At 28.6% G+C, this 24,576-nt stretch overlaps 1 protein-coding gene across 8 annotated transcripts in view; it reads left to right on the top strand.

The window, feature by feature from the left end:
- The window catches only part of HDAC4 (histone deacetylase 4), a 53,678-nt gene extending 43,795 nt beyond the window's left edge, over positions 1–9,883 (top strand). For all 8 annotated transcript variants that reach the window (XM_089171640.1, XM_089171639.1, XM_089171638.1 and 5 more), the window contains one exon: positions 1,222–9,883. In XM_089171640.1, the coding sequence (XP_089027766.1) occupies positions 1,222–1,285 (64 nt within the window). In that variant the 3' untranslated portion in view covers positions 1,286–9,883. The remainder of the gene's footprint in view (positions 1–1,221) is intronic.
- The last annotated feature ends 14,693 nt before the right edge of the window (positions 9,884–24,576 follow it).

Genomic DNA, 24,576 nt, shown 5'->3' with positions numbered 1-24,576 from the left:
TATTATTTTAATTTATTTCTGTAGGTATACGTATCATTTATTTCCACATGTAAAAAAAGAATCTAACAAAGACAGTATTTAGGTGACCAATATCTATATGAAAGTAATTGTCTAAATTGACAATTGAAATGTGTTAAAAAAATATTAACCTGTTAACCGGGGAATTCCCTTTATAATTATGAAGCTTTTTTGATTATTTAATTAATATATATTAATAATTAATAAAATATTAATAATAAATTGTATATAAAGAAAAGTATATTTTCTTTCGTTTGAATTTGCCGCGCATTCGTAGGAAGAAGCATAGAGGGAATTCCCTTTTTAATTACGTAGCTTTTTTTTTATTATTTATTTATTATTTAATTATTAATAATAATATATATATTAATAATATATTAATAATTAATAAAATATTAATAATCAATTATATATAAAGAAAAGTACATTTTCTTTCGTTTGAATTTGCCGCGCATTCCTAGGAAGAGGAATAGCGAGATCGATAGAAATCGATTATTCAATCGTTCTAATCAGTGACAGCTAAAGTGATAGATAAAGAGAGACAAATAATATTATAATAAGAAAATGTAAATAATTAATTTGTGATTAATTGGACTAGTGTGCATAAAGAAGAGCCGATAATAGTTTTTAATTGTTGTTTTATAAAACAATTATATATATGAAGGATTTAGTGGAATGATAATAATCAAATTTGTTTCCATGTAAGTAGAGGTTAGGTTTTATTAACTATTTACAACCGTGAATTTTCTATACAATTTACCTGGTTTTATGGAATGTTAATAATCAAATTTATTTCCTTGTAAGTAGAGAGGTTAGGTTTTATTAGTTATTTACACAACCGTGAATTTTATTATATATAATTTACCTGTGTAAATACAGAAGAAACATATATATTATACTATATATGTATTATATGCTATACTAGTATGTATTGTATTTTTATATAATAAATTTATATATGTTTATTTAATTAATATGTATTATTAATTAAATAAATATATATTTTGAAATTAATCTGTTAACCGGGGAATTCTTTTAATTATGCAGCTTTATTATTATTTATTTATGTTTATTTATATATAAAGTACAAAGGTTTAAACCATTAGCTTTAAAGTAATACGTTTGACGTATTTATACGTCCCACACCTAGTTAACAGATTAAATTTGCATTATTTTCACATATTAATTTATTGTTGTTTACAGAACTACACCGGATCATTCCCGAGAAGTCTCAGAAGAACCGATGGAACAAGATGAGGCAAAATGAAGCGATACTCGTTAGATGTTAGTGATCACCTAATGGATCATCTTGAAAAATGAGTTAATATGAGAAGAAACAAATGTCGTGACCACCATCCAAAGGAAGAAGAAGAAGAAGAAGAAGAAGAAGAAGAAGAAGAAGAAGGAAGGGGTTGGGACGACCTGAAAGGAATAATCGACGAAAAACGAGATTAATCTCGTTTGATCTATGGATAAAAAATGTATAATCATGGATTTCGGTATGTTTGTTTCACTTGAGAAAGATAAATCCATGAGAAGAAAATTATAGTCTACGGTGATGAGATCGTCGACGTGTTGTCTCTGACTGGCTTTTGTTAAATCGTCGACGACGTTTGAATTTATGCCGGTTATTTGAAAGACAACTATTTCAAAAGCCATTGGAAATAAAAGAAATTTGTGAAATTTTTGTCGAGTTACTACTACTACTACTACTACTATTACTATTACTACTATTATTATTACTACTATTACTATTACTATTACTATTTACTATCGTCGTTGTTCATGAACGAAGTTGTGTACTAAAACAAAAATTCGATTATTACGAGCGAAAAGAATGCTGCGAAGCCGTTGTTGTTATTGTTGTTGTTGTTGTTTGTCGCTGCTTCTTTATTGGGTAATCTAACTTGTTCTTCTTTTTTAATTTTTCTTTGTTTTTTTTTTTTTTTTTCTTTTTACTCAATTGTCTCTTCTTCCATCAAAGAAGTATACTATTACGATTACCATTGTTTTTCATTGTAAAAAAAAAAAAAGAAAAAAAAAAGTTGTATTATAATTGTGTAGAACATATTATAGTTTTATTCACAAAACAAACAAGGACAAGTTCGTATGGACGAGAAAAGTAAGAATTTTGTCAGTCCTCTTCCTCTTACATTGGAAGCCTTTTATTACAAAAAAAAAATATATATATATATATCTTCTTACCAGTGTCTTAATAATTAACAACGAAGGATCCCAAGGTTTGAGATAAGAGACAAACAAAAACCGTCAAATGGCACCCAACATAATTCTATTATTTAAATAATAATATTATATATATATATATCAAAAAGTATTAATTCCCATGACAATTATTAATAATAATAATAATAATAATAATAATAATAATCAGGTTTGACGTTGAAATCATGCATCGAAGTTAAAAAAAAAAAAAACAATTTCAATATTATTTGTTTTATTTTATATCATTTTGCAAACTAATTATAATATTCCCTTTTCGAAAGAATTGTGTTAAGTGTCGTTGACAGTGTTTTAAAACGTGCTTGTTAAAGAAAACAATTTTAAAAAAGTATTTATATATACATATATATATATAAATAATAATACAATCTTATGCTTATCGTACTTGCTTTTCATCAACATTATGAAATCGTATATTGTACATCTTATACGTGAATACAAAAGTTTCAAGTAAACGATAAACGTGTGATAGAAAAAGAAGAGGGAATATTAAATGAGAAAGAAACAACAAATGCATATTTGAAATAAGGCTTCAAGGTGTAAATAGAAAAATAATAATGAAAAAAAAAAAGTATAAAAATTGATCATACTTTATAATAATTCTAAGTACACTTTAACATATTGTTCATTCATTATTATTTCAATTGTTGCTGTGCAACATATTAAATCATAATCATCAAATACTGTTTTAATAAAACAGTAGTAATGTAGTAATATTTTGTTCAGTGTTGAAATTATTTTTAAACATTTGTGTATATATAAAACAAGTTTTTTTATTATCAAAAAGATTGAAAGATAATACAAAGAGATTGAAAGATGATACAAAGAGATTGAAAGATTGTAGTTTGCTTTTGAACTAATTTGTTGATCATTGTACATTGATTATAATTTATTGTGATCATTGTAAATTGATTATAATTTGTTGATCATTGTACATTGATTATAATTTGTTGATCATTGTAAATTGATTATAATTTATTGTGATCATTGTACATTGATTATAATTTGTTGATCATTGTACATTGATTATAATTTGTTGATTATTGTACATTGATTATAATTTATTGTGATCATTGTACATTGATTATAATTTATTGTGATCATTGTACATTGATTATAATTTTCATTTCATTTTTCTTCTGTACGTTGAAGCCTTGTTTGTGTACATTTTGCATTTTGATTTGTTGAATTGCATTGAAATCATGATTTTGAATTAAGTGTGTATTAAAAAAAAAAGACAGTAGAGTTAATGATGATGATGATGATGATGATGATGATGATACATTATTTGTATGTCTCTTCTTCTGCCAAAAGAAAAACAAAAAAACAAAAAAAAGTACGTAAGAAAGGGAAAAGAAAGATAGAAGAAGAAAAAAAGAAAAAATAATTAAAAAATGAATAGAAAAAAAATTACAAAATAAAAAACAAGAAAAAAATATGGCTAAAGAATATACCTACGTGCGTTGTGCTGGTCACTGGCGCTTTGTTTTTCATCTATATAAAACACACATTACATATATACATACATACATATATACATATATGATTTTAATTTGTTTAAAAAAAAAAAAAGAAAAGAAAAGAAAGAACATTCTCATTGTCGAAAAAAAAAAAGAAATGAAAAATGAAGCTGTTTGTAATTTTCACGAAACAGCCGGAAGTCCTCGTGAACGGTATATTAATATTAATAATAATAATAATAATAATATTAATAATAATAATAATAATGTAACTGTGAAAAAGATTTTTGTATTATTTGTGTAAAAAATAATGGTCGAATTAATGTGAAAATGGTAGTAGTGTTTAAAAATAATCCTCTATAACAAAAAAAAAAAAAAAAAAACAAAGAAAAACTTTGATCGTTTACACTTGATTATAATTTAAATATTGTATATTTGTTTAATTATTATTATTATTATATATTATATTGTATTTTATATTATTTTATTTTATTTTATCGTCCAAGAGTCACAATTTTTTTATTGTTATAAAACTCGTTGTATTAGAAAAAAAAATTAATATAATATTATTGTTTTAAGTATAAATTGTTTAATAAGAAACAACTAAAGTGGTATCATCAACGTTTAGATAACATTTATTTTTATTTAACATGATAATAATTATAAAGGGTTAAATAATAATAATAATAATAATAATAATAATAATAATAATAATAAAGGAAGTGCATTTTTAGCGTGCTCGTTTCTTTGAACATTTAAGAGAAGTGTCTTATATATTTGAAAAAAAAAAAAAGGGAATATACGACAAAGAAAATTGTAAAAAAACAAACAAACAAACAAACAAACCTTGTTGAATGAATGAATTTGATAAAAAAGAGAAAAATGAAAAAAAAAAAATAAAGAAAAATAGAAAAGTTTTCTTCTTGAGAGAAAGAAATCTTTGTAAATTATAAATGCACAATCAAGTCTCTATTTATACTCATTATAAATAATATAATTATTATTATTAATAATAATCATTTGTGAACAAATATATTTGCACACAAATATATTGTTGTGCTCAAAATGTTTCTTTGTAAAACACTTAATGATGATGATCGTCATTTAGACGTTTCATATTTATCTTATTGAAATGATTTGATTTTGATTAATTCATTTATTGCTTTTTAATATACATATATATATATATATGTATATATAATATTTGTAAAGTTATAAAGAAATGAAAGAATTATTATTGATATTAAATAATTAATTTTTGAACACACAACACGTGCATGCTCGATTTTATATCTCTTTGAAGATAAACAACAAATAATAATAGTACAAAAAAAAAAAACAAACAAACAAATTCAATTTAACAAATCACATGAATTTTTTTTTGTTTCAGACATTTAATTAAACACATACATTTAAAGTAACATTAAATTAAAACAAATTTTATTATTGGATATTTTTGAAATGATACAAAATCAAGTATACGTCCCTATATATATATATATAAATATTTGTTAAATCATTTCTCATGTGTTTTTTTGTCTAATGCTTTGCAATTGTAAATTTGTTAAACAATTGTTACTGCGAGCAGCAAGAGAGCCACTGCCAAACTGTGAACACATGGCGTGATGTATAACACAAACAAACGTTTGTTATGTTGTCTTGTATTGTTTAACGTTGTTAATTATTTTCTTTTTCTCTCGAGCATGCAAAAAGATGCACCGATGTATTATCTTCTCCCCTAAATAGCATTGTAAATCTGTTACTTCATTTTAATGACGTTTTAACACTTTGACTGCCATGTTAGTCATATATTGAGCAGCCATTGTTTCTTGTAAGACACCACAGTGGTGTCATTGGTTGACCAAAGCGTATGAACCTTTTACAATTGTAAAAAAGTAATTGAAAATTGAAAATTAGGGTTATTTAAATATGACAGATATATTGAAAGATACTTTGAAATGAAAAAATGAACAATTGATCATATATGAACAGCCATTGTTTCTTGTAAGACACCACAGTGGTGTCATTGGTTGACCATAGTGTATGAACCTTTTACAGTTGTAAAAAAAGTAATTGAAAATTGAAAGTTAGGGTTATTTGAATATGACAGATATATTGAAAGATACTTTGAAATGAAAAAATGAACGATTGATCATATATGAACAGCCATTGTTTCTTGTAAGACACCACAGTGGTGTCATTGGTTGACCATAGTGTATGAACCTTTTACAATTGTAAAAAAGTAATTGAAAATTGAAAGTTAGAGTTATTTGAATATATGACAGATATATTAAAAGATACTTTGAAGTAAAAAATTGAACAATTGATCATATATGAACAGCCATTGTTTCTTGTAAGACACCACAGTGGTGTCATTGGTTGACCATAGTGTATGAACCTTTTACAATTGTAAAAAAGTAATTGAAAATTGAAAATTAGGGTTATTTGAATATGACAGATATATTAAAAGATACTTTGAAGTAAAAAATTGAACAATTGATCATATATGAACAGCCATTGTTTCTTGTAAGACACCACAGTGGTGTCATTGGTTGACCATAGTGTATGAACCTTTTACAATTGTAAAAAAAGTAATTGAAAATTGAAAGTTAGGGTTATTTGAATATATGACAGATATATAGAAAGATATTTTATAATAAAAAAAATGTTCTATTGAACAATTATTAGAGGGACATGAAAGTAATGTCGTTTCTATTTGTTTATAAATATATATTTTGATATTTTAATTGAAAAACCGATTGATTTTGATCAGTCGAGTATTATAACAATTTGCATATTAGATTAAAAAAAAAAAAAAAAAAAAAAAACATGGTTGTTGATGACTAAATGTGATTATATTATTAATTTAAGAATAAAAATTGGTTAAGTAATTTGTTTGAATTTAAGGTTAGGAAAACGACATTATTACTTTAAAGTCTACCTAATACAATTTTCTTATTGAAACATCACACACACACACACAATTTATTATTATATTACTAATAATATTCATTTGAATAATAAAAATAATGCTGTGGTGTGTTTTGGAGAAAATTTAGGAGATTTCAATATGGCAGTCAAAGGGTTAAATATTTGAAACGTATAAAAAAATGTTAGTTGAGATTGTTCTTTCCCTAATAGTACAAAATATTGAAAAATATTGAATACACGTGTATTTAATATTAAAAAGAAATTCAAATGTCTTTTTGTTGACACATGTTTTCAATATTTTGCAATATTTTCTACTACTACTACTACTACTACTACTACTAGGGTTTTTTATTTTATTTTATTTTATTTTTTTTTTCTTGTGGTATTTTGTGTAAGAGTAAAAAATGAAAATATGGAAAACCTTTCACGATGATTTTCATTTGTTACTACGGACAAAAAGGCTGGTGTGATTTTTGTGATATTTTGTATAAAGTTTGATTAACTTTATGGTTAATGAAAAATATGAAATATGAAATATGAAATATGAAAATGAAGAATAAGAATAAGAGGGGTGCACATGTATAACCACCACTCTCTTAACCCTTTCGCTACGGGTATGTTTTCCTTACTGTATAAGCTGTTAATACATGCAGCATTGAAACTTTGCACTTTTTTGTGCAGTTGTTGTGTTGTGTGCAACATTGAAACACATTTGTGAATAATTTTATTGCTGATATTAACAATTTTTAATTGAAAGAAACAAAACATTAAAATTACACGTCCATTATTATTGTATATTTGATGTGAACTGTATATGTTCGTTCGTTGTATGTAAAATGGAGGGGCCACTATAGTGGCTTGTTGTAGCGAAAGGGTTAATTGTTTCTGAAAAATGCGAGAGAATTAGTTAGAATGTTAAAAATAAATTAAAAAAAAAAAAAGAAAATGTAATGAAGCTAATGAGACAAGAAGAAGAAGAAGAAGATGATGATGATGATGATGATGATAGGGGGAGAAAAAAATAAGAATATACTTCAGATACAAGCATTTATTTTTGTGTCATGCATTTTACGAAAGCAAAGATGAATTTAAAATAACATTTATTGATTGTATTAAATAAAAACAAAAAAACAAAAATAAAAAAAGAAAAGAAAAGCAAAGAACGAATTAGATGAATATATTGTATATGTAAAGTGTTTGACATACAAACGAAATAAAAACAAAATATATATATATATATATATATATATATATATATATACGTATATATATATATATTCAAGTTTACACGTATATATAGATGTGTATATATATGTATGTAAATTGTATAGCTGTATATCTCACGAAGAAAACTAAAAAATGATATATATCATATATATATATATATCGCAAGAATCTCAACGTGTTTGTTTAAATGTTGTCGTCGTCGTCGTCGTCCCTAAGAACTGTAAAACACAAAAATGAAACAGAAAACAAAGTTAGAAAGAAAGAAAGAAAGAAGGAACAAAAATAGTAAAAGAAGAAGTCAGTCAGACCGATGATGATGATAATAATAATAATAATAATAAACACACAAAAATGAGCAATGATATGTTAAATTATATATATATATATATATATTCTCTCTCGACAAGTTAAATCATTTGCAGTGTATTTTCAAATACGAGCCCAGTCTCCATATGTGTGTGTGTGTGTGTATACATATTCATATATATTTACTGATATAACAAATCTAACCGATGATGATTAAAACAATAACCTACAATGGATATAGTTTGTTATATATATATATATAAAAAAAAAAAAAAAAAAAAGAAATTATTCCTAATGACGTATGTATACGTCATTAGAAATTGATTTCTTTTTTTTTCTTTTTTTTTTTTTTTTCGTAAGAGCAGATTCAGGAGTTCAATGTATTATTAAAAAAAAAAAAAAAAAAAAAAAAAAGATTTCTAATGACGTATATATACGTCATTAGGAATTGATGATTTTTTTTTTTTTTTTTTGGTAAGAACAGATTGACGAGTTTAATGTGTTATAAACAAAAAAAAAATCAATTTCTAATGACGTATATATACGTCATAATCCAATTGACGACGTATATGTACGTCATTAGAAATGGATTTTTTTTTTTTTTTTTTTTTGTAAATTTGATTTTATTGTAACAATTATGGAAAATAATATCCTATATTTAGACACAATTGTGTATTTAACTTAAATAAATATACATATATATATATATATTTATGTATATGTATATATAATTTAAGAACGAGTCGGATGAGAGTGAGAGAGAGAGAGAAAGAGAGAGAGAGATAGAGAGAGATAGAAATACGGCTCGTTGTGATTGTTTATAAAAATACAATCATAGAGGAGAAAAGGTGCGTTGATATATATAATATATATTATGCAGGTGCGAAACTCGAACTTTTTGTACAATACAAATTAATCGCGACGACATATTTTTATTTTCGTCGTATATATTATATATATATATATATATATGAAATAGGCCTACTTAAATGTACTTCACTAAATATGGCCAGTGTTAAAAAAATTAATCATGCAGAAAGACGGTTGTCCTGTTGTCCACATTTTTTTTTTCTTTTTTTTTTTGTTTATTTTTTATTTCATATTAAATTTCATTTTATTCTTCTTCATTTTCTTTTTTTGTTTTTTTTTCTTTTTTACTTTCTTTGATTGATTGATTGATTGATTGATCTTACATTTACATTTACATTTGTATTTGTATTCTAATATTATTTGATAAATTATTATTATTATTATTATTAATATTAATATTAATATTAATTAAGATTGTTCGAAATTATGTGAAAAGTTCTTTTTTTGTTGTTGTTCGATGATAGGAAGAGGAAGAGGAAGAGGAGATGGAGTAGTAGTAGGAGGAGTAGGAGGAGGAGGAGGAGTAGGAGGAGGAGGAGGAGGAGGAGGAGGAGGAGGAGGAAGTTGAAGTGGAAAATAAAAAAAACCGATAACATTCCTGTATCATTTATAACGGAGCGATACAAATTAGATTATAAGGTGATATTATGCTACATTAAATGCAAAATATAACATTGAAGATAACCGTTATAAGAGAAAATAATATTGTTACATGGATGCGAATAATGATGTCTTTAAAGAATAAGTTTAATGCAATAGCTATACATTTTTTATGTATATAAATGTACTTCGTAATATAATTTTAAATAAAAAGTATAGTCATTGTGTTACATGATGATATATGTATAAAGCTCTTTAGATTGATCATAACTTATGAACACCATAATGATTTATTGCACATTTTTAATTCAAATTAAATATAAGTCATTTTTTTTTTTTTTTTTTTTTTAAAGAAATTAAAGTTTTTGTAATATTAGAATGAACAATATGTTCTGTATTTTATATAAAAGTATAATATTTAGGAAACACATACTACTCAAAGTAATGGTGTATATATATGTGTGTGTTTTTATATTGAATATATATAGTATAGGATGTAATGATTTTAATTATTAATAATTATAAAATAATAATTTTTTATTATAAATAAAGAAATCTACTATTACCTAGGGTCGGCAAGTGAAGTAACCGCTATTACCGACAGTGGTGTTGATGATTGCGTTACGGTTTGTAAAAGATTTAAATATAAAATATAATTATTGTAATTATTGATAATTATAAATTAATAACTTTTAAATATAAATAAAGAAATCTACTATAACCCAAAGTCGGTAAGCTAGATAATCGATGTTACCGATAGTCGCACTACAGTCGGTAAAAAATTTAATTGACTTTTTATCGACAGTTTATAAATCATGTTACTTGTTTATTTGCCAAAGATAAAACAGGAATCTATTATATGTAGATAATGCAGATTGCATTATTATCGACAGATATTACTTTAAAAAATTATGATATTAAACATTTTATTCGCATACATACCATCTCTAATTGGTCTTAAAAATTGATTACATTTTTATTGATGAATTTTATTTGAAGATCTTCATCCAAACATACTTGTAAAACATTTTTATTCCATATGATTGATTGTATACAATACAAAAAGCATTTTTCAAGTAATCTTATTACATTTTTAGGAATATATCGATTTCAGTCTTATTTATAATATTGCATAAACCTTTTACATTCTGAAAAACAAAAAAACAGAATCATTTTTACTATCATATATATATATATATATATATATATATGACATAAAAATATTTTTATTACAAAGAAACTTATAAAATTCAAAGTTTGCTATTTCTGAACGAATGGTTTGGTTGATCGGTCATCGTATTTATTTCGGTCACTCGGCTTTTTCCTATACACTTGTAAGAATGTATATTAGTGTTTATGAGTGTGTGTATGTGTGTGTGTGTGTGTGTGTATGTAACTTCTCGTTCTCCTGTTTAACATTTCTCCTCGTTCTTTCACTAACAGCTCATCGAGCCTTGGGATCTTGAACTTGACTGGTATCCCTGACGTTATACAGCCTTGGAGATTATTACCGTTAGTCATTGCCGTTGACGTAAGATGCATGAACACGTTCTGTTCTTTTCTGTTCTTTTATTCTTTCTTTCTTTCTTTCTTTCTTTCTTTCTTTCCCTTTTTATTTTCTTTTCATTTCGTTTATTTTATTTTATTTTATTTTATTTTTTTTTTTACAATTAAATATACATTTGTTAGCAATCATTGAAATCATTTATTTTAAAATAGATTTATTAATGACGACATTTCAATGTCAATCATTTTATTATTTTCATTTATTATAAATAATAATGTCATCAATGTATTCAGAGTTAAAAAGTAATTAATTGTGTACGAATTACTCGTACTATTTACGATGATAACGGATCTACCTTTGTTTAATATTCGACCAGGACGCCATTCTATGTTCGAAAGTTGACCGAATTACCTTTACCGATTCAACGTGAACTCATTTGTAACTTACAATCGGTTGAAAACTAAATCACATAGATAGTTTTTAGACAAAATAGTTCGATGAGTCTACGAAGAAATTAATCAATGATCGGAGGACTCGTGCATTTTTACAAAAAAATTTCAATGAGTCTACGAAAAAAATTAGTCAATGATCGAAGGATTTTTCATTTTTACAAAAAAATTTTCATGAGTCTACGAAGAAATTAGTCAATGATCGGAGGACTCGTGCATTTTTACAAAAAAATTTCAATGAGTCTACGAAGAAATTCGTCAATGATCAATGAGCATTGACTGAACTTTTCGTAGACTTCGTGTGCATTGACTGAATTTTGTGTTCTTACATCGTAGACACGTAAAATTGAACAAATTTTTGTTTCCTACATTCATTCATTGACTGAACTTTTCGTAGACTCGTAAAATTGAACAAATTTTTGTTTCCTACATTCATTCATTGACTGAACTTTTCGTAGACTCGTAAAATTGAAACAAATTTTTGTTTCGTACATTCATTCATTGACTGAACTTTTCGTAGACTCGTTGCATTGATTAAATTTTGGTTTATTACACTCGGTGCATTGATTGAATTTTTTCGTAGACTCATAAAATAAAATAAGAAACATGTGCATTCTGTCTAATTCTCTGGAAAGTTAATTTTTTAAGAAGATTACATTTCTAACACGTGTGATCTGGACACATGATATTTTAATTTTATTTAAAAACTTCCGTTGATCGACAGTCATCATGGTTGTTGGACAGTAACCATATTGGTTCGTCGACCTTGATCAAAACGTAACTTGACGTTAATGAGGATACGTACCATTCGAAATATAATAATATAATGCTAGTCATGCGTGAAAATATGTTCCTTCCTATTTATATACATACATATATACATACATATATATATATATATATAAAGTCGTATAGATTGAAAATAATCTTGAGAAGATAATCGTAGATAAATCTAACGATTGTAAGAGACATTTTAAGATTCGTATTAGAATTTTACCGTTCTTTCTATCAATACGATAAACTCACTTGTATAAATATATATATATATGCATGTGTGTATGTATGTTGTATTTGACATATAGAATGGTCCATATATATAACTGTTATATATAAGTTACGTTATATTTTCTTTTATTTTTAGATTTCAATTGAAACTCTACAAAATATTCATATATATATATATATATATATATATATATATATATATATATATATATTTCAACGAGTATAAATAATTTAATAGCAAGTGTAAGTAGAAGAAATAATACAGAAGAACCAGTGACACGGTTTTTTTTTTATCTTGTCTCACGTATTGCAATTAGAGCTCCTGTAAAAAAAAAAAAAATCATTATTTGATTATTTCTTTTTTCTTTTCTTTTCTTTTTCTTTTTACATGTATATATAAGTGTGTGGGAAAAAATGTGATAGAAAATGAAAGAAAAAACTAAACAAAAGAATAAACAACACACCTTGACAGACACAAGAATAAATTGCGCGAAATATCGAGGTTCCTTTCACACACGCCGCCATTTTTCTATATGAACGTTTTACTCTTCTCTTCATCATCCATTTTTTCTATCTCTCTTTCTCTCTCTCTCTCTCATTCACTCTATTCATTTTTATTTCATTCTTTCATTCTTTATTTTTGTCTAATAAGCGTAAACGTGGTAGCCGTGTATATTCAATAATGCTAATTATAATTACGCCTATTTATGAACGTGATTACAAGCTTCCCCTACCCCCTCCCTCTCCCCCTCCCTATCCCCCTCCCCCCTCCCTTCAACCCCTTCTCAGGCCCACTACTCTCCATTACTTGGATAATTCGATTCGATAATGATGCAGTAATGGACTATGATTTTCCATGCGAGAAATAAATATTCCTTTGCACGCAAACGAGAGATAAAAATAATAAAACAAAACAAAACGAAAACCAAAAAAAAAATAAGAAGAAAATATTGAAAGGAACGAAAAAGTAGAGATAGGCGGGAGGGGGGGGGACAATCATCTTCCTCCCCACTTCTCCTCACTTCTGGTCGTATTATTTAAATTCCATTTTAAATATATCAATTATATTATATTATATATATTTTTTTTTTCTAGTCAAATGATTGGCTCATTTCTATCTCTCTGTAAATATAATATTTTCATCGTCATGATTGGTCGTGCAATACCCCTCCTCCCCCTTCCCTCCCCAATCAATCCTCCCCAATCTTAGTAGTTTATTTAAATTGCATTTTAACTGTATCAATTATTTTTCATATTTCTAGTTAAAAAAGAGTGGCGGGCATATTCTCTCATTCTCTCTCTCTCTGTAAATAATATTTTCATCGTCAGGGATTGGTCGTTCAATGCACTTTTCCCCACTCCTTCCCACTAGTTCCCCACTTCTCCCCACTCCTAGTCGTTTATTTAAATTGTATTTTAACTGTATATAAATTGTATTATATTTTTTTAGTCACATGTTGGCATATTGTTTCTGTGTTGGCGCACGAGTTAGTGCACACGACTGTTGGTGCACACGATTGTTAGTGCAATTTATTATTATTATTATTATTATTATTATTATTATTATTATTATTATTATTATTATTATTACAAGAATAATAATAATAATTAATAACACATTGGGTGCCAAGTCAGTCATAAGTGACTGACATTGAACTTCACTTTCAGGCCGTGTCAAGCGTTGGTGCCTGACGATGAACTTTTCGTTTTGCGATAGTGGCGATGAACGTGCATTTGCGAATTTCCATGTTCAAGCCGCGTCAGTCACATGTGACTGACAAAAAATTACACGTTCCGACCGCGTCAGTCACTCGTGACTGACAAAGAATCTTACGTTCAAGCCATGTCAGTCACATGTGACTGACAAAAATCACACGTTCAAACCATGTCAGTCATATATGACTGACGACGAGTTTCACGTTTAGACCGTGTCAGTCGCATGTGACTGACGATGAATTTCACGTTAGAGCCATGTCAGTCGTATGTGACTGACAATAAATTTCACGTTGGAGCCACGTCAGTCACATGTAACTGACAACGAATTTCACGTTTAGACCGTGTCAGTCACATGTGACTGACGATGAATTTTACGTTTAGACCATGTGTCAGTTATCTGTGTCTGACGGTTACCTTTCGTTTTACCACACCTGTGGGTCTTTCCGATAAGTCCGTAGGGTCTTTTCAGATCACTCCCATTCTAAAAAGAAGTTTTCACTTAAAAAATGAAGTACCGAACGATGATGGTGGTACGAATAGTATTGCGTACGTGTATACATATGCATGTATAATTTTTTGTTTTCTTGTTTTTCTTTTTCTTTTTTTTTTTCGCCAACTTGTTCCCATGAACACAAGTATTCTAATTGCTGGCCCATGACACGTAGCGGGTGTCCACCAAGCATTCTTGTTCATCTATTCTCTTTTTCTCATTTTATTTTATACACGCGTACACAAGCTTCGTCACGCTTTCTTTGTCTTTCGCGTGGCAGTTGAACAAATCACCACGTAGCATACTAAACGAGTATTAAACGCGTCCAAAATCGTCATTACTGTATACGCGAATATTATACAGTAACATTACAGTAGCATTCCAAACCTGTTCTCTTTATGTTTCTGTATATATATATATATATCTAAGAATAAGTCAAGTGTTTTATATATTTCTCTGTATAAAATTAAACATTAGTTAAGATTTTTTTTTTATGAATGTTTCTGTATACATTTAACAATAAGTTGAGATTTTTTTGATGATGTTTCTGTATATATCTAACAATAAGTTAAATCATCAGATATATAATAAAGAGCAGTGGTGATACTGCTGCTGCTGCTGTCTCTGTATTTAACGGTTCAAGAAATCGAAGGGGAGTCCACGTCGATTTGTGGACAATTAGGAATTGTTTTTCTCTCAATAAAAAAAAAAAGAGAGAGAGAGAAAGGGAAAGGGAAAAAAGAGGAAATATATCAACGTCATCTTCCTAGACATTATCACATTCATTACAACCCTTTTGTTCTCAAATGAAAACTTCTTTAGGATGGGTATGAATTAAAAAAAGGTATAAACAAACTTTTTATTATTATTATAAATATATAAATTTTTTATTAATATTTTAACTACAATAATTTACTTTACAGGTATCGGCGACTTCTCAGACCTACACATCGCTGCTATTGCACCAAGTTTAAAGGCACATTGATCTTCTCATGTGTGTTCCTTCTCAAGTGTGTCAAATTTTCAACAAATCAGAGGACGGACGATCGCACCATCATCTCCTCCAACTCCTCCAACTCCTCCATCTCCTCTTTGGAAACATTTTCTGATACTAAAAGGACAATCAGAAGACAATCCAATGGATTTTTAACACAAATCAGCGGCTCAAAAAATAACGTACTACGTTTTACAGTTACATTTTTATATAAATTACAATTTATCTATGTTACAAATGAAATGTACATTACAGAATTGTAAAAAATACTCTTTGTAGGTGAGTAAAATGAATAAAATATCATTAAATTAAATAAAATACTTTGTTACAATTATTTCTACTCTGTAAAATCAATTCCTTAACCGTGCCACCTCCTGGTACATCATATTCTCCTGTTACAATTCGGAATTTTTCGAGAAAATTTCGAATTGTAACATCTCAAGGTAGTATCTTATTATTTTTATAAATTCTGTACCTTAAATACAAGTTTTAATACATATCATTCAAGAACGGTTCGATGGCTCAGTGCTAGAGTCACCGATTCGCAACCGCGGTATCCCGGGTTCGAATCCCGGCAGTCTTGAAAAATAAAATTTATTTGGCGTGACGTCACGACGACCGAGAGCGATAGAAGATGTATTTATCACACTCTAATAAAATTTTAAAGTCCCGCATCAATTCCGTACCTTAAATACTAGTTTTAAGACAAAGTTTGCAAGAACTGTTCGTGGCTCGATGCTAGGGTCTCGGATTCGTATCCGCGGATCGCGGGTTCGAATCCCGGCAGTCTTGACAAATAAAATATATTTCATTTTATTTAAATTTTCCGCGTGATGACGTCACGATGACGTAGAAAGGGTATGTGGTTTTCTTAAAGGGGTGTTAATAAATCAGAAGATGGGTTGTGGCCAAGAAACTTTAGCCACGCCCCTTTTTACTTTTTCGAAAAATATTAACTCGTGCCACTTCCTCGCATATCATGTTCTCCTGTTACAAAATCAGATTTTCGACAAAATTTTCAAATTTTGTCGAAAATTTGAATTTTTAACAGGATCACATGATGTGCAAGGAGGTATCACGTTTTCATGCCACTTCCTCGGTTATCATGTTCTCCTGTTACAAAATTAATTTTTCGACAAAATTTGAAAATTTTCTCGAAAATTTGAATTTTTAACAGGATCACATGATGTACCAGGAGGTATCAAGTTTTCGTGCCACTTCTTCGGGTATCATGTTCTCCTGTTACAAAGTTAATTTTTCGACAAAATTTGAAAATTTTCTCGAAAATTTGAATTTGTAACAGGATCACATGATGTGCAAGGAGGTATCACGTTTTCATGCCACTTCCTCGGTTATCATGTTCTCCTGTTACAAAATTAATTTTTCGACAAAATTTTGAAAATTTTCTCGAAAATTTGAATTTGTAACAGGATCACATGATGTGCAAGGAGGTGGCACGTTTTCGGCAATTCTTGGAATTGAGGTTTCTCGGAATTTCGGAAGTTCTTGGAAATGAGGTCAATTTCCGAGAATTTTCGACCTCATTGACCTCACTTCTAAGAATTTCCGAGAGACCTTTTCCGAAAAATTTTCGAAACTTTGTCGAAAATTTTTTTTTGTAACAGGAGAATATGATGTGCTAGGAGATGGCAGGAAAGGTTCAGGATTTGGTTTTAAAGGATAGAAATAATTTAAACAAATGATTTTTGATTGAATAATGTTTATTTTAATACTTTTCAATCTTATACACAGAATATTACATTTCTTTATTGTACAATAAATCTTATCAATAACTTATGATTAAATACAGAAACAGTTAAAGCTTTTGAAACACTGTAAAAAAGAATGTTAAGATTCACATGATCACTTACATACATCAGTATATATTTTAAATATTAATATATAAAAATATACTTAATGATTTAATCCTATTTGATATGAGTTAACCCTTTGCACTCGAGTGGCGCCGAATCAGCGCCCGGCAGATTGAAATGTCAATTCAAATGGCACTGATACGGCGCCCGACTGTTTTTAAGTCGTTTGTTTAATCTATCTGCTTATTTACGATATGTGATAAGATATTTCTTAAAAGATAACCCCTTAAAGGGTTGAAAAGGGACTGTAAGGTTTACTCTGATCGTAATACACCTGAAGATAGATGGGAAGTAACAAATTATTATAATACGTGTCATGAAAAACACCTAGAATGCATTTTGAGTATTGTTTTATGAAATATCATACAACAAACTAATTACAGAGTATAATTCGCAATTTTTCTTGTTTTTGATATTAAAAATGAAATAAATTTGATGACATTTGATTATTTGTATAAGTTTGTTTGTTAATAAATGACTTTTAAAGTACATGTCAAATGTTTCCCTAATTTGGATCGAAATCGTCGTCGACTTGTTGGTTAGTGCAAGTGAATAAAAAGGGTTAACTGATTGAGTGCAAAGGGTTTAACATTATTTTCTATGTGAATCTTAACTATTTCGATCTTTCACGTTTATATATAAATGTTACTTGTATAACATGTAAAATAACTTAGGTTACATTTTAAATTCTACATACGAGGAATATCATTTCTACACTGCTGTTACGCGAATGAGAAATACAGTTAGTCCAAGTAAGACTCCTTCGGACATTATACAGTTTTTTTTTTGTACAGCTTCCTCCTCCTCCTCCTCCTCCTCTTCTTCTTCTTCTTCTTCTTCCTCATTTCTTCTTACTCTCTTTCGTTTCCTTCTTTAACGTTACCATTATCCTATGAATTAATGACTCTCACGGTTGATGCACAACGAAAACGAGCTTGGAAGGTTCTCTCTCCTTCATATCTAATAAAATATAAAACGTTAATGTCGAATATAAAGTGCTACAAGAAAGTATCTACATTCTGACAATGATTATGATGATTATGATGATGATTATAATGATGATGATGATGATGAGGAGAAGGAAAAGCAGAAGGAATAGGAAAAGGAAAGGGAGGATATTTTTTTAATAAACAAATCCTAACTGTGTTTGATCATACTAACTAAATACTGTATACAAAAACTCTAAACAAATGATTTGATTATTTTTCATAAAATAAAATGTTCATTTATTTTTAAGTTTATTAGATACTTACCTTCTATTAAGCAAAATGTTTCTTCTTTCTTTCTTTTTCAAAATAAATCCCTGAGAAAAGTGGCGCTTGAACGTTAAAACACGTCGATGGTATTGCCGAACAAGGCTTAGGACTACTACTACTACTACTACTACTACTATTATGGCGAGTACCACTCGCCGCTATTTCCGCGGACATTGTTACGGAACTCTTGAAGCATGCAAAAGAACAACTTTGAAAAGGGGGGATAGAAAGATGGGAAAATAAAATGAAAATAATGTGGATTACTATTACCGTTCAACAACAACAACAACAACAACAACATTTAAATAAAACAAAATGAAAAGCCAATAGATTTTTTTGTAAGTTGTTGAAACCACCCATCATCCTATTTCCTTTAATTCCACAATTCCCATCAATTTTCCTACTACTACAACCAACCACTTGTTAATTAGCTGCTTCAAAACCTAAAGGACGAAAGAAGATGTAAAGATTCCTTAAGGAAGGGCTTCTCCTCCCAGGGCTGCCCATTATTCTTACCATCATTAAAATGTACACGCAAGTCTGCTTCTATTCTTGCAAGGATCGTGCCAGGATATTCTTGAGAATAAAAAAAAAAAGGTCAAGAATATAAGAGATTGCTAAGCTCGATGTAAGCTCAGGAGTGAAAGGGTGGCCTTGGAACGTTTATATTCAAGGTCGCCTACCTTGTATCACCCATCCTCTTCTTCCCCTTTCCTTTCCTTTTTTTTATTCTTTTTATAATCTTTTTTTTTTTTTTGTTATTTTGTATAATACCCAAAGGTTTTCGTAACTTTTAGCAAAGTAAAACGGCACTTAAAGTTGTTCAATTAAAACATTTACGAATGAGTTTTTTAACATGCTAATGTGTTAGTGTATAGTATATATATGTATATTATGTATTGTATTGCTGTATAATCCGAGCATCTTCGCTCCGTTAATAACGGGCTCTTCTCACCAGCTCATGGTTCGAGATTTACATATGAAACAAGCAAAAGAAAAGGTCTGGGTAATATTCTAGGTAATAGATCTTCCACCAAGATTCTATGTAAAGTATCTACGTATGTAAAGTATCTATGTATGTAAAAGTTAAAAAAAAAAAGGATACCTTATTTATAATGGAATTCTTCGGTACGATGTACCGCTTTAAAAGATCTTTGTTTTCCTTTTTTTTTTTTTCTTAGTCGATTTACGAATTACATCACTGTATATACTTGGCAACTATCGAACAAGAATACACACACACACACACACACATATGTATATGTATGAAGAATTTTGTTAAGAATATTATAAATATAAAAGTGTATTAAGTTTTCAAATGTTTGTAGGTGAAAATATCGAATCATTCAAATTACTTCGACAGATGGAGGTACTTGTGAAATGTTCAGTTTTATTACTGTATTTCTGTATTTTTTGTATTAAGGTTATGTGAGTTTATATATAGAATTATAAATGTTCGTGTTAAACATCTGCAATGTTTCTATAGATGTATATATATATATATATTTTTGTATGAACCTATACCTTCTAAATAAAGTATTAAAACATAACCTGTACTACGTCTGTATCTTTACCTACATAACCAAAATTACTAATCGTTTTTGTTACTGTATTTCTATTATTTTTTTGTATTAATGTTATGTGAGTGTATATATAGAATCATAAGTGTTCTTGTTAACCATCCACACACATATATATATATCTGTGTGTATTTATATAAACCTATACCTATACATAACCTATACTACTGTATATATGTTTTTGTATCACCTATATTTACATATAGGAATGCATATACATTTATTTTTGTATCAACCTTACTTTCTACATAAAGTATACCAAACCAAAAATATACCTACATAACCTATACTATTATATATATATATATATATATATATATTATTGTACAGTATATACTGTAGTATTGTATTGTGTAATAATGTATTGTACAGTATATACTGTATATATATTTTTGGTATCACCAATACTTACATAAACCTATACATATACATAAATTTTTGAATGAACCTATACATTCTACATAAACTATACTAACATAACCTATACTACTTCTGAACCTTTACCAACATAACCTATACTACTTCTATACCAATACCTACATCATTAAAGGTATATATCTATGTATGTGTGTGTGTGTATAGACTTAGAGGTTCGAAGAAGAGGGAAAATTGATTACAGCGGAGCGCGAGGGAATTAATTAAGAGGGAACGAACCGAGAGAGAATCGTCCGAGCGGAGAACCGGTCTAAATGCAAGATGGCGTGTGTAATATCGATTTGTCATCGCCCGATAAAAACTTATGCCATGCTAAGCTTTAACTTTTCTTTCTTTCTCTCTCTCTCTCTCTATATATATATATATATCTATATATCTATAAATAAATATATATATACTTACTTGATTGTTCATAATCAAAATTATCTTCACATCTAACCTAAAAATATAATAAAAACGTTGATAAACTTACTGTGATGTTGCGATTACCTTCTTCTTCTTCTTACAGAGTTCATGCTTAACAAAAATATATATATATATATATATACATACTGTTAAAAAAAGAGAGAGAGAGAGAGAGAGAGGGGAATCATAAATCTAAATAATTGACAGGTTCTTGAGAAAATGATCATGGTTGGTATAGATGCGTGCTCGGATAGCTCGCTAATAAAGTTGCCCTACGGATACGGTCTCACATAATGGTATTTATAAAAATGATTCTCTCGTGAGAGAAAAAGAGATAGGTATATATATATATACAGGTAAAATAAACAACTTTCGTGGTTAGGGTACTCGTCTTACGAATTTACGCGGCCCATTAAGATGTCGATGTCGATTAAGCGCAAGAGAGAATTTTATAATAAACAAAAAATTATTCACATAAATCTGTACACGTAAACTTCCCTCTCTTTCTACTTCACAACAACCTCCCTCCCTCCCTCCCCTCTCCGACCCCTCACTACCTCCCCCACCAACCCCTTTTCCTAAACACGTTCATGTGTATAAAAAAAGAGATAGGTTATGTTACTAACAGAATTTAATGTGTCATAGAATAAAATATTTGATAAACCGTTATGAAGGTGTTAAATTATTAATCGATGGATTATTTATTTATATTTATAATTGTTTAATATTTAAATTAAATAAAAATTGTTTAGGGAACTGTTTTGGATTGGCAAATAAATGATTGCGAATTTTGTCGATAGGTGGCTTTTTAAGTTCAGCAATGATTTAGTTACCAAACCAATATATATTTAAATTGTTTATATTTAAATAATTAAATTGTTTATATTATATTTAAATTTATAAAATAAAAATTGTTTATATATACTATATATTTAAATTGTTTAATTTTTTTTATAAATTAATCGATAATTTAAAATTTTTATGTTTAAACTGTAAATCAGATTTTATGAGACTCGTCATAATTTTTTTATTATTATTATTATTATTATTATTATTATTATTATTTTTTTTTTTTTTTTTAATAATCACGATCGAATTACAACTATCGATAAATATTACGATTGAAATGATTTTATTGGAAGATTATTGAAGATTATAAAATCATTTTGATAGTTCTCAATATACTCAAATCCTTGTAAGATTTTCTTTTAAGCGAAACGAGTCTCTCCTTCTCTCTCTCTCTCTCTCTCTCTCTCTCTCTCTCTCTATCTCTATCTCTCTTTCTCATGGTGCGTAGAAAACCACGTGAAATTGTGTGTACCTGTCCATTACTGGGCACTTACTTGCAATTCCTTCGTACATTCGCATAATTTTCCACGGTACGTTCGTCCCCTTTTGTATACCAACTCGTTGAACACATATACACATATACATGGATGCAAAAACACGCGTGCGAGAGACCACGCAATAATTTGATTCGAACTATGTACTGGTGTAAGTTTTCTCTCTCTCTCTCTCTCTCTCTCTCTCTCTCTATCTATCTCTCTTTCTCTCGTTCTTACGACGAATGGAATCCAAGTATGCGAAATCTTTTCAACAAAATATTACACCTTGCCTAAACCAATTGAAATACACGAAAGATTTAAGCAGGTTACAACACCCATACACAAACACAGAAACACACAAAGACAGTGGTGGCCAAATTCACCAATTCCAAATGAAATCAATGAACACAAACTAATATCTGAGTGTTAAACAAAAAAATCTACAAAAAATAGGGCTTGTAAAAAATGTAAAAATGTAACCCAAACAACAAAACCAAACCAAACCAAACCAAACCAAACCAAACCAAACTGTGAGATGAAAATGAACAATTAACAAATATTTGTTAAATACAAAAAAGAAAAACAAGTAATTTGATTAAATGATTCGATTTTTCTGATAAAATTGCTCATCACTGGTTCGTATGTAAAACAAATAAGAGAACAAAAAACATACTTAAAAAAATGTTACACATATATAATACCAATCCCTGTTCTCATAACTATTCATGCACACCACATGCTGCGGTGTAACACGCTCGCACATTCGTGAGTATCTTCTTTGACTAATCGGATACAAGAATCGAAACAAGTATACACCATTACACACACACACACACGCTAATGTAAGTGTAACCAATGGGTATACTTGTCCTGACAATACCTAAAAAGATGCTCTACAATTTTTTTTTGTTGAACAAAGTTAATTCATCGTCACGGGTGGGCCTCCTCCTCGAACCTCCCGCACCTCCCGCCCCCCTAGTTGCAGCAACGTGTTAGTAAACTTAACGTGTAGGTTAGTTTCATTTCATTTTATCCATTTTTTTTTATATAAAGAATTGAAGTACGAGTACGCTTATCATGAAAGATACAGATAAAGAGAGAGAATAAATGAGTATGAGAGTGTCAGAGTATGTGTGAGAGAGAGAGAGAGAGAGAGAGAGAGAGATAGAAGAAAACTTGTTGGTTAAACGAGTATGTAAATTAAGAATGATTGCCATTTCTGCGTGAATAGGTGTGGTGGGATTCGTTATTACCATAACGAAGAAAGACGACAGTAATAGTAAAAAATAAAAGTAATGAAAAAAATTAAAAAATATATATACTGATATAATAAATAATAAAAAGTAAAATGTATATCTATATATATATATAGTCGAATTGCTACGTCACGTGGGATCTCTAGCACTTGAAAATGCGCCATCTGGTGACTAAATTTCAAATTAGAGTAGATAGGTCGAATTTGCTACGCCAACGCCCCTGCCAAAGATTATCCCAATATCCAAAAAATTGAATTTGTAGAGGGTTTCTCTATAGTAAAGATAATATTAGACTGAATTTGTTTTATGATCTTTATTGTTAGGATGCGACTTGCTTTGCTTTCTTGTACACTTCTCAACGGCTACGCACAGACTGTACTCGTCTGGTGACCACACTTGCTAGCGTGGTTCCCTAGCCTTCTAGTAACTTAGATGGCGCGACCATCGGTCGTACCGCTACATTACTCCCTTCGGAGCATTTTTCTTATTACATAAAATGCGAAACTTAAAATTATAGATGTTTACAAGTGTATAAAAATATAAAAATATATAAAGATATATAAAAATATTGCATTATCTCTATCCTAACCTAATAAGTTTTAATTGGTACATACGAATCGGTATTGCAATC

The sequence above is a fragment of the Polistes dominula genome, unplaced genomic scaffold (genome assembly GCF_049000335.1).
Source record: "Polistes dominula isolate Pdom_NZ unplaced genomic scaffold, Pdom_raw_medaka contig_26, whole genome shotgun sequence".
In the NCBI taxonomy this organism is placed as follows: Eukaryota; Metazoa; Arthropoda; class Insecta; order Hymenoptera; family Vespidae; genus Polistes; species Polistes dominula.
Note: the sequence above shows the minus strand (reverse complement) of the source record. Positions and strands in the feature narration are given on the sequence as shown.